Below are 12,409 nucleotides of genomic sequence, written 5' to 3'. Positions count from 1 at the left end.
CCCCACCCAAGTTTGTTCCCAGAGTTTTATGGAATTACCTGAATTCAAATCATACCTGACAAGAGGGGAGAAAACTGGAAGCAGATCATGAATGGATTTCCAAGGTGAAGTGCTTGTGGTCCTTATTCTTATTCCAACATCCCATCCATTTTGCTCCATCCCATGTATGCTTGCCATTATTCTAGCCCATAGCTTCTCTTGCTCCAGAGAAAACCTCCACAACCACTTCCCCAAAAGGGCCAAATTCCTTTTCTTGATGTTCCCAAGCCCCAAATCACCATAAGTTTTACTCCTGTTCACCACCTTCCAGCTAACTCTATGGTCCCTCTTCTCCTCTCCCGGCTCCCAAAGGAAATCTCTCGTCAACCTCTCCAACCTACTAGAATTCTTCACTAGAATTTTGAACACGGAAAGGAAATAAATGGGTAATTTTGAACACGAAAAGGAAATAATGTGGCCACCACCTTCTACTTCGGCAGCTGATCCAACTCTTTCCACAACTGAATTACCTTCTGATCTTGACCTTCCTATTGCTGTGCGGAAAGGTAAACATAGTTGCACGCTACATCCTATATCCAATTGTGTTTTTGTATTATTACCTTTCTGCATCCCTTCATGAGTTTATTACCCTGTTGTCCTTTGTATCCACACCTAAGGATGTTCAGGAGGCTCTTACCTCACTAGGGTGGCGAAAAGCTATGGAAAAAGAACTCTCTGCTCTTCATCACAATAATAAATTGGAACTCACCAATCTTCCCCCAGGTAAACATGTTGTTGGTTGTAAGTGGGTGTATACTATTAAGTATCTACCAAATGGGAGAGTGGAACGGCTGAAAGCCCGTTTAGTTGCAAAAGGGTACTCTCAAATTTATGGTGCAGACTATGTTGAAACCTTTTCTCCAGTTGCAAAGATTGGCTCAATACGTGTGCTGATTTCCCTAACTGCATTGCATGGTTGGCCTCTCTTTCAGCTTGATATTAAAAATGCTTTTCTCCATGGTGATCTTCTAGAGGAAGTGTACTTGGAGCAACCACCAGGGTTCGTTGCTCAGGGGGAGGATGGTAAGGTGTGTAAGCTCAAGAAGGCGATCTATGAGCTCAAACAGTCTCCCCGTGCTTGGTTTGGAAAATTCAGTGAAGTGGTGAAGGAGTTTGGAATGAGACAATGTCAAGTTGACCATTCAGTATTTAGCTATGACTCTATGGCCGGGAAGATCTTCCTAGTAGTGTATGTGGATGACATAGTCATAACTGGCAGTGATAGAGTTGGGATTGATAGATTGAAGACGTTCCTACAAAATCACTTTCAGACAAAAGATCTTGGGAAGTTGAAGTATTTTCTGGGTGTAGAAGTTGCTAAAGGAAGGCATCAACCTCTATCGGCAGAAATATGTTCGACTTGTTGGAAGAAATAGGGTTTCTAGGTGCTAAACCAGCTGAAACTCCCATGGAACTGAATGTGAAGTTAGGAAGTGACACGTGAATTGTTTGATAATCCTGGAAGGTATAGAAGGCTAGTGGGAAAACTGAATTATCTAACTATCACTAGGCCTGACATCTCTTTTGCTGTTAGTGTGGTAAACCAGTTTATGAAGAATCCTAGGGTGCCTCACTGGGATGCAATCCTTAGAATTGTGCGGTATTTGAAGGGGGCCTCAAGTCGTGGGTTACTATACAAGCCAGGAGGTGATTTTGAAGTAGTTGGATACACCGACGCAAATTGGGCTGGCTCTGTATCTGATAGGAGATCCACTATAGGTTATTGCACCTTTCTGGGCCATGGCACATACTACATGTGAACTAGTATGGTTGAAGAATCAATTGCAGGAAATCGGGTTTTCAATAAAGCTATACTATGACAACTAGGCTGCATTCACATCTCATCCAACCTAATTTTTCATGAGAGAACTAAACACGTAGAGGTAGATTGCCACTTTGTAAGGGAAAAGGTCATCAATGGTGAGATAAGTATTGAGCATGTGAGAACAGGTGATCAATGGGCAGATCTGTTAAAAAAAGGGTTGAGTTTGGGTAGAGTGAGCTATATATGTAACAAGATGGGATTATATGATATATACTCTCCAGCTTAAGGGGGAGTGTTAGAGTCGACTAAAGAGGGTTATTTTGGTCCTTTCCCCTAAGTAAAGTGTTAGTTGTATGTCTCCTCGTATGTAGGGGCATTTCAGTCTTTGTAATATTATTTTTTGTAATGTTTAAGCGTATGGTCGACTGAGTTAGACAAATAGTCTTCTCAGTTGAAACCATTCTTCCTCTTCTCCCTCCTCTCTTCTTCTTGTCCTCTTCTTTCTTTCTCTTTTCTCAGTTCGGCTGAACAACACAAACACCCCTGTTATTATCACTGTAGATCTAAACCCCTGTTATTTTTTGGTCTCAACAACCAAACACAAGGCACTAGGAATTAGAAAATAAATTTTCCTCTCACTCCAACCTTTCTCATCCCATCCATTCTCGACAATCATATAGACCATTAATGCCTAATTTATGGTAAAGCTCATTATAAGCCCTACATTTATCTCCATTCACTTTCTTTTTAACTTCCTTTATTATGGTTTTATAAATTTTCCTTTTTTTTGCATTTTTAGCTTTTTGCCATTTTTTTGCAACATGCTCATTTTAATATGATTATATTTTGAACCTCTCCATTCCACCACCAAGTTTCTTTAGTACTTATCCCTTTCCCTTTAAATTCTCCTTAGACCTTTACTACTTTCTTTATGTTGTTTGCCATTTTATGCCAAATATCATTAATCTTTCCATCTAAATTCCAATTAACTTAGGGCCCGTTTGGCACGTCTTTCCGCGCAGTCTTTTGGTTGTTTACAAGCTGGGAAGACCGATTTTCGGTCTATTTTCGTTTGACTCGTGGAAGATCTAGCCGCCAAAAGACGGTGCACCGAAAAGATGCGAGAAGCCCATTTCGGGCTGATAAGCTTCAAATGAAGCTTCCTGCGTCTTTTGCGCTTTAATCTCGTGCGGAAAGACGCTGGTAGACGCACATTTGCTAAATTGTCTTCGGGCTGCCCAGATCTTATGTCAAAAGCTCAATGCATCTTTTGACCGCCAGAGCTACAAGAAGATCTTCTCAAAAAGACGCGCCAAACGGGCCCTTATATTGTAAACTTGTTTCTAAATTAAACTAGCTTTTCTGCTTCTAGGTTTTCCCACCTAATACTTGAACACCTATTTTCTTCCCCATTTATTTTCTATTTCCTAATGCATATATCTACCACCACTAATTTATGTTGTGTTGTTGAGCTTTCTCCCAAAATAACTTTGCAATCTTTAGACATCATTTGTTTTGTTTTCCTAGTAAGGGAAACACCTATTTGACTTATGTTTGATCCACTTTTAAATGTTATTAAGTGTTCATTCTTTTTTTCACAAATCCTTGATGATTGTTAAAAGAAAAAACGAAACATCCAGACGAAGATGGGAAGAGACGAAGGTTTCAAGTCAGTCAGGGTTTGGAGACAGTAACTGAAGAAGTTCTTATTCGAGGAATGTAGAAACAAAGGTCGATGGCCTCTGAAGGTAAGGGAAGATAAAAAGGCTACAGTATTCCTAATTGGAGATGCAACACTATGGATGCAGGGGTTTATTGATGGAGCAATCCACTCAGTGAAATGGAATGGGTGGCAAACTTATCTGGTGGTAGAGAGGAAGAGATATGAAGTTGAGTTGAAGTGGAATAGAAAAGGGTGGTATATTACAGTTACAAAGTTCTTTGGGGAAGGCAAGAAAGAAATGATCTGTATCCCAGAAGGAAAGAAGAGCATAGGTTGGCAGGGGGCTGTGGAAAAAATACATGCCTATTTACTTCGGATTGAAAATGAGCACTCATGCTTGTTTGGTGAAAAAACACTCATATAAAATAGGGGTAGTATAGGTATTTTCAAAATGATGTGGCAGGGCAAGACGGGCCAGAAAGTAAATGATTGCTTATTTTCAGGAATAAGCACTTATTTGGCTTTTTCTCCAAACACACATAAGTGCGTATTTGTCTTTCAATATGTTAAGATGCCAAAGTTTTCGTGTTGTTGCTTATATTACATGAAAAACTTGTATGCATTTCTTCTCATTAACTTTATTTTTCTTTTGGTTTCTTTATTAATAAAGAAAGATTTATTAAAGGAGAAATGGAAAGAGTATTAGGACCCATGACCTGATATAAGGGAAATGGGGTCTTTCAGTTCCCAATAGTCCATCAACATAAAAAGGGAAAAATAAAATAATACAAAGAAGGGTTCTCCAGAATGTTTGCTCTTTTTTTTTTTTTGTTAGTTCAACCTTTTTTTTTTGCTATCCTGTATGGCTTTACTCAATGAGACCTGAATAAAATCTTAGGTGCAAGGTTTGGATTTGTAATTGATGAAGAGTTAAAGGAAGCTGCTTCTTGTGATAAAGTAAAAGCTGCTATTGCAGATAAAGTTAGCAGAGAGCGCATTGGTCATGAAGTATGTTTCCTATCTAGTATATTTTTGCTATTGAATGGTGACACATAATTGAACTTGTTTGAGATAATGTATATCTATCACCTTTAGGGGATCTAAGTTTCCCTGTTCAGTATGCATGCTGAAACCAACCAATTTTTTGTTTTTCCTCTGTGCAGATTGATCTCATGATCTCTGGCAACCAACCAGTTAAAGCAATGACACACATATGTGACTTGCAGTTATTTTGGGTTATCTTCAGTCTTCCTGATAAATATGAGCCTATAATTGCAGAAGGATGTGAAAGGTTTGTGTCTCTTTTCACGCCATAGTGATAACATATTTTAGGTAATTAACAAGTCACGACAATTGCTGTTTACATAGTGATGACATATTTTAGGTAATTAACAGAAGGATGTTCCACATTTGCCTTTACTATGTCAGTTTTTTTAAGATATCTTATATGTTCATGGTTTGTTGATGTTGGTTCTATTGATCAGCTAATTGGTTGATTGCTTAGAATTGTTTTGGTAGGATTTATGATTGTCTGTTTTTTAATTAGTTTCTGTGGCTGTACTCAGTTGATTTATGTTTTTTTACCATGGTTCAAAGTAAGAGTTCCGAAAATGTTTTTACAAGTGTTAACATTTTATCATCAAAATTGGTGAATATTGGGATTCAGTTTATTAGTGTGAAGCTTGATGGAACAAATTATGTGTAGTGGTAACGGTTGGTTAAAATGTTTATTGGTTGAAAAGCTAAACTTGGATATCTCACAAGGAAGATTGCAAGCCTGATGAAGATGATCCAATATATGATAATAGGGAGGCTGGAAACTTGATGGTTATGTCTTTACATCTAATCCAATGCAGGTAGACATTAATAGTGGCTTCTTCTTCTTGAAAACAAGCAAGGAAATTTGGGATGCTATAACAGAAGCATACAAGTTAAGAATTTTGCTTGAACTTATTGGTTGAGTCAAGAGATCTTCCATCATCGGCAAGAGGAGAAACCTCTTCCAAATTATTATGCATTGTTGAGGTGCATGTGGGAAGAGCTGGACTATCATGGTTCTTACACTTTGATGTGCAGGGTAGATGTAATGGCATATAAGAGTTGGATGAAGAGGACTCTTATGTTTGAGATCTTGGCAAGATTAAATGCTGAATTTGATCTTAGAGTAAAAATCTTAGAAGAGATGAACTCCCTACATTGAACCAAGTATAAGTCTAAAGTGAATAAAGCAAAGGGTCGTAATGAAACAGTATGGAGAACCACTTTATAGAGATCTCCCCTTGCTGCTATACTGAAGGGAAGTCTGAGAAGGTGGATAAAGAGAAGCTAGAGTTTTCCTACTGTGGTAAGTAATGACATGATAAATAGCGGTGGTCGATGTTTTATGGTCAACCTACTAGGTTTGTAAGAAAGAGAAGAATTCAACTACTAATGGGTTTATTCAGTCATCTACTTCAACAGTTGTTGTTACATTACAAAGTGTACCTCCTTGTACACTTCTGTTTGGTAGTTCTAAGAGGTTAGTTATTATTCCTGAGGATGAGTTGGAGATGTTATGACAAAAGGTATTTCTCTCTAGCTCCGTGGCATTTGCTCATACAGATATATATGCACTTGCATTTCATTCTTCTACTTGTCCACTCAAGCTTCAAAATATCGATACACTCTGATATGGTGGAAGGGGTGTATCGATACACTCTTAGGCCTGTCTACCCCTGAAATATGTCAAAACCTCAAACCTCTATTATTTGTCATATTGGTGACCCACCAATATGGGCTGATATGTGATGAAATTTTGAACCTTGGTTCCATTTATACGTTGTTATGGGTTTTTTATTATGGTGCTCCAAATCACATGATGGGAATATCATCAATTTCTTTTCAGTTTTTCTATTTGTCCTAGTAAAGATAAAAGAGTTGCTGATGGATCTCTTTCTTCCATTGCTGGAAAAAAAATAATTTTGTCCATCAGTATTTCTCTCCTTCATCTATCTTACATGTTCCTAACCTGACCATAAATTTGCTATCCATTAGTAAAATTACAAAGACCTTCATTTTTGTATTTTATGTCTTATTGCAGGAGAGTGATTGGGAGTGGTCATAAATATGGTGTTCCAATCTCCTTGAATTTGCATCAACATCATTGATATCTCACTAATCCAAGGATTCATTAGTAGTATTAGTAGGACATAGGAATAAGGATCAAATGATCAATTAATTTGTTGGCATTGGTTTCTTGGTCATGTCTCATTTTCTTTTTTTTGGTAAATAAATGAAAAGAATAATTTTATTAAGAAAAAGAGGACACAAAAAGGTGATAAGATATCACCGACAAAAAGAAAACAACCACTGTCAAACCAAAACAGAAAGTTAAAATTAGACCCAAACCAAAACAGAAAGTCAAAAAAGAACCACACCTAAGAGCTCAACAAACCAAAACTAGCCTACACTGACGAACCTATAACATAAGATTTCACTCCCCCAACAACTAGAAAAAACCAACAAAATAGCAAAACACCAGACTCCAATGGAATTCCATTCAACTTTTGCATATCTGCTGCTTCACCTTCTTGTTAGGCCCAACATCGACTAAACCCCCTTTTAATCTAGTGAAGACTTTCTAAACATGAACAGGTCTATGAGCCTTTTTATTTCTAAAATGTCTAACTGCATTAGGAATCCTCTCAAGCATCTGCTGATCCTTAAAACTTGTCATTGATCTTTTCCAACTCTAAGACCATTCTTCTTGAAAACTTGATTGGAAACCATATCCCAACCTCGGAAGATAGGAAGGAATGGAATCAAGGTGACCCACTTACAGTTTGATGATGACCTAATAATCTTTTGTGAAGGGGGTGATAGGAGAACAGTAAGGAACCTTAAGTCTCTGATAAAACACTTTGAGAGAGTATCAAATCTGAAAATAAACATGGATAAGAGTTGCATGGTGGGTGTGAATTTGGATGAGAGGGCTATCGAGTCTGTGGCTGAGTGTCTAGGTTGTCCCATTTCCTCCTGGCCCTTACAATATTTAGGTCTACCTCTAGGAGCCAACCCTAAGGAGAGCACCTTTTGGGCCCCAATTTTGGAAAAGTTTGAGAAAAGGTTAGCATTGTGGAAAAGGAACTATATTTCGTTAGGAGGTAGAGTAACTTTACTGAAAGCTTCCTTAGCAAATCTGCCGATATATTACTTCTCTGCGTTCAGGATTCCCGTTAGGGAGGCGAAGAAGTTGGAGAGATTAATAAGAAATTTTCTTTGGGAGCTAGGGGAGGAAAAAAATGATCATTTAATAAACTAAGGAATAGTATGTAGGAGGAAAGAGGAGGGTGGTCTAGGATTAGGGAACTTAGTTTTGAGGAATAAAGCTCTCTTAGGTAAATGGTTGTGGAGGTGGCCCTTAGAACAGGAGAGGCTGTGGCATGAGGTGATAGAGAGTATACATGGTAGTTCGGGAAATGGATGGGATGCTGGTATATCGTGGCGAGCCATGTTGGCAACTCCTTGGAAAGCAATTCAGAGTAACCTCCCTTTTTTCCTCAACTTTATCAGGTATGACATCAATTCTGGTACTTCTGTTTTATTTTGGGAAGACATTCGGGGGGCAATTTTGCCCTTAATGACAGTTTCCCTTCTCTTTATTCCCTTTCTTGTTACAAGAATAAAGCAATCTCACACTTTCTTCCAACATCTGTTTCTCCTTCCTCTCTGAATTGGGACTCTGGGTTTCGTCGGGGCTTGAGGGATCATGAGCTCTTTTGTGTTTCAGACCTTTTGTCACTACTTGGAAGTGTCTTTCTGGACCCTCTCAGATCTGATGTAAGACTTTGGTCCCCTACTTGGAAGTGTATTTCACGTGTGCCTCTTTCTTTAAGTCCCTTTGCTCTTCCTTGGGACAGTTGGGTTTTCTAGCTAAGGAGATCTGGTCTAGACCTGTACCTCCTAAAATTATTATTTTCTGCTGGGAGGTGTTCTATAGGAAAATCAACACTTCAGACCTATTGCAGAAGAGAAGGCCTTCCATGTGTTTGTCTCGTAACTGGTGTGTACTTTGCAGGGTTAATGGTGAGGATTGCTCTCACTTACTTTTAACCTGTTCCTTTTCTGATGCTATTTGGAGATGGATCTTTGCCTTGCTTGGGTGCAGGTGGAATTTGACTACAACTGTAGATCAGCTCTTTGATCCTTCCTTCTTTGTGTGGCTCACAAAAATTAGTAAAACAATGTGGAGATGCATTAGAGCTGCTGCTCTGTGGACAATTTGGGAAGAAAGAAATGCGAGGATTTTCCAAGAGAATGAGAGAAATATTCAGAACGTAAAGGATTGCATTTTGATTAGGGCAATCCATTGGCTCAAATCATTGGAATCCTTTAAAATATACTCCTTTGATGACATATGGAGGAATTGGATAGTAGCAGTACTAGGAAGAGCAGGGTACCAGCTGTGTGGGTGTCTCCTTCTGAAGGTTGGACATTTTGATAGTAGCAGCCAAGGAAATCCAGGCCCTTAAGGGATAGGAGGGGTGCTGAGAGATAAAGACAGCAATATCTTAGCTTTATTCTCAGTCTCCGTGGGTATAGGAAACTCCATTAGAGCTGAACTTTTAGTGGCAGGACAAGGTATTCAGATTGCAGATCAGTTAGGAGTTCAGAATTTTCTTATTGAAGGAGATTCCCAAGTTGTTGTGAGTTGGTTAAAAAATCCAGATTCAGTTATTTGGTGCTACAGGGACATTATGAGGAAAGTTAATTGGTTTTCAAGGAACATGACTGTTAATTCTCAGTGGGTGGGTAGAACAGCTAATGCCATAGCAGATGGGTTAGCTAAGCAAGGGGTATCAAGGGAACATTTATTCTGGGCATCTCTGTAAACTTTCATTTCCGAGCCTGATGTAGTACTTTGTTGTTGTTGAGGAGAGGTACCAACTCGTGCCTCTCCTCGGGCAGTCTGTACTGTAACATCACTTTGTTTCTTTGAATAAAATACCATTCATTTATAAAAAAAAAAAACCCATATCCCAACTTCTTTATCAGCAGCCCTTGTTCCTCTAAGGTCTCAAACTACCTTGATCACTTTCCTATTTATTTTTCACTTTTATCATCATAACCTAAACCACACTTATTTGTTGGCATCCTATATTTCTCTTCCAATTCTTGGTTCTCCTAGCAAACTCCTCCCCTCCTAAGAGAAACAACCCCAATGACTTGCTCACTTCCATTTCTGTATTCACTACTTTTTCAAATCAGTTGATATTTCAATGAGTCTCATCTGATTGAACCTCTTCATCACTTAAATCTGATTTCAACATTTTCTTTGTTATCCACTTCAGGAATGTACTTTCTTGTAGAGGTCTAGTTCTACAATTCTTCTTTCTCCTGTAAACTAGGGGTACAAGTTGGGCGGGTTGGGCCTGGTTTATGGTCAACCAAGACCCAATCCTAACATTTGGGCCTAAGGCCAGGGCCTGAGGTCAAGCCTGATCTTCCCAACTTGATCCCAGCCCACATTATAATTTGATGCACTCGAGTTGGGCTCGGGCCCAAGCTGGGCTTAGGTTGGTCAGTGAACCTACTCTAAAATCATACATGTATGTATGCATTTACGCAAATATGTATACGTATATGTATGTATATAATGTAAATATGTATGCAAATATGTATGTATATATGTGAATACATATCTATATGAATGTGTATATCGGGTTGGGCTCAAGTTGGGACATGGTTAGGCTGGGCATGGGTTGGGTTCGGGCTACCTAAGGGCTGGCCAAGGCCCAGCCCAAAAAATAAAAAGACCGAATTCTTGGGCCCGAGCCTAGCCTGAAGACTGAAAATCCAAGCACGACTGGTGTAAATTTTCGGGCTCGGTCGGTCTTGACTCGGGTTAGGTCCACCCAAATTGCATTCCTACTATAAACTCTTTCATTTCTCTCAACTAAACCCCCCTTCATCCTCTTTATCTACATGTCGCCAATGCTCAGATACCTCTTCTTCTTGTTCTTCAATTTTATCAAAATCATTCTTGACTCGTTGTTCAACATTCAATCACCATGAATACCAAACAATTCCTTCTCCTTCTCCTTCCCAATCCCAAACCCCTTTTCCTTCTCTTTCGGATCACTACCCCTTGGTGATTCCAAGCTTGAGCTATACGCTCTCTCCTTTCCCCCCTTCGACATCTCCATCTCCCATTGTCTCACCTCTAGAGACATCATTAACTTCCCCTAACCCATTTAAGTTATGGGGACATAACACACTGGTGGCTTTGGTTAAGTTACCATCACTGATATTGCAATACCTCATCTATCCTCTCTAATGGTTGAACCCTCCACATGTGCTGAACTTTCATTGCTCCCTTTATCAGCACAAAAGGTCTAACTCAAACTCCTTGGTTTTGTCGTAGAATCTAGATGACCTACCTTATCTCTTTAACCTCATATCATGTGTCATTTTCTTACTTAAAAGAAGTTGTATCCTTATTGTCATGTCCTATTCAGTATGAGTATACCTGAGTTTGTCATAAGAATTGTCATAAGATGTTTTGTACTCAATTGGGAAGGCAACTATTCGTGCAGGTACACCTCAACAAAATGGAGTGACTAAAAGGAAAAATGACAATCTTCTGGACGTAGCTCATTGTCATAGACCTCGAATCTCCCTAGCATGTCTGTGTGGCATTTGTGCTAGTAGTTTGTCACCCCATAAGTCAACCTTCCAACTTAGATCACACTCCTAGCTCTTAGGAACAAGTTAACACCAAGTTGATTTACATCACACACTTGGAAACACACAGGCAAGTAGGAATTGTATAAGCACAGAAGTGGTTAAAAAGAAACAAAAAATCACTTTGATCACTCAAGAAATGAATAACAACTCTGGATGCCCCAGCAAATGAAGGCCTATTCCTTATATCACATGGGGTGTACAATCAACAGTCGAGATCAATTCATTTGTCATACATCCAAAGGTTAAGAACATTCTGGAATTCTTCCATGTTATTCTACAAATATTTACAAGAATATTCTAGAATACTGTACAAATATCCACAATATTCAAGTGTATCTTGGAATTGTCTTGGGGCCTCTAGATTTATCTAGAGTGTTTGATTAAAATCGTCCCATAAGCCCTTGTCTGTTTCGGGATATGCTTTCTCTTAACATTTTCACTTCATGACATTGTGCTTTCATGTTTGGTCTGAATGTCCATACGATTTTTGGTTTGAAGCTATTCTTACTGTTTTTTTTCCTCATTAATTGTTTACCCTTATGTGTTCTTAATTTTAAATGTCAGGTTGAGCTTCTCCTTCCAAATTGCTCATTTTTTAATATTTTCTTTGATAATATGCTCTTTATTTAATATTCCTCAAGAAGTATTTTCATGTGTTTGTTATGTTCATTTTCCATTCTACTTCTGGTCCAAACTTGAACCCTTGTACTCTCAAGTGTATTTTCTGGGGGTTCTATACCATACAGAAGAGATATAAATGTTACCATATGTCTTATTGGAAGATCATTTTCATGGATGTCTCCTTCTTTGAATCCATCCCTTTTGTTTACTTCTCGGGTGCAATCTTTTCAAGGGTAGAAGACTACTATTACATGGAATAGGGGCTGATATCCTCCCTTTACTTGTTTTTGTTTATCCACCAATCATTGACTCTAGCATGTACTTGCTTTAAGGGAGATGTCAAGGCAATCAACAAAGAATTACAGTTGTACCTAGAAGGATAAAGGGCCAACTAGATGAGTAACTTCCCCAAGATCCTTATTTAGATTCAGTTTCTATTTCTGCTAGTTCTCCTAGTTTAACTTCTAGTCTTGTTGTTTCAGTATCTATTTTATTGTTGCTTATCCTTCAGATATTGGCTTACTCATTGATCTTCAGAAAGGAAAGCAAACTTGTACTCAACATTTTTCATCTTTGATTATGCTCTTATCATATTT

At 38.6% G+C, this 12,409-nt stretch overlaps 1 protein-coding gene across 2 annotated transcripts in view; it reads left to right on the top strand.

Annotated features, from left to right (window-relative positions):
- LOC104596819 (Polynucleotide adenylyltransferase family protein) overlaps nt 1-12,409 on the top strand; it is an 85,327-nt gene that overhangs the window by 41,647 nt on the left and 31,271 nt on the right. For both annotated transcript variants that reach the window (XM_010258119.2, XM_088888633.1), the window contains exons 7-8: nt 4,366-4,475; nt 4,631-4,758. In XM_010258119.2, the coding sequence (XP_010256421.2) occupies nt 4,366-4,475; nt 4,631-4,758 (238 nt within the window). The remainder of the gene's footprint in view (nt 1-4,365; nt 4,476-4,630; nt 4,759-12,409) is intronic.

This window comes from Nelumbo nucifera, chromosome 5, assembly GCF_055504915.1.
Source record: "Nelumbo nucifera cultivar China Antique chromosome 5, China Antique-T2T, whole genome shotgun sequence".
NCBI lineage: Eukaryota > Viridiplantae > Streptophyta > Magnoliopsida > Proteales > Nelumbonaceae > Nelumbo > Nelumbo nucifera.
The sequence above is the reverse complement of the archived record's forward strand: the minus strand, read 5'-3'. Positions and strand labels throughout refer to the sequence as shown.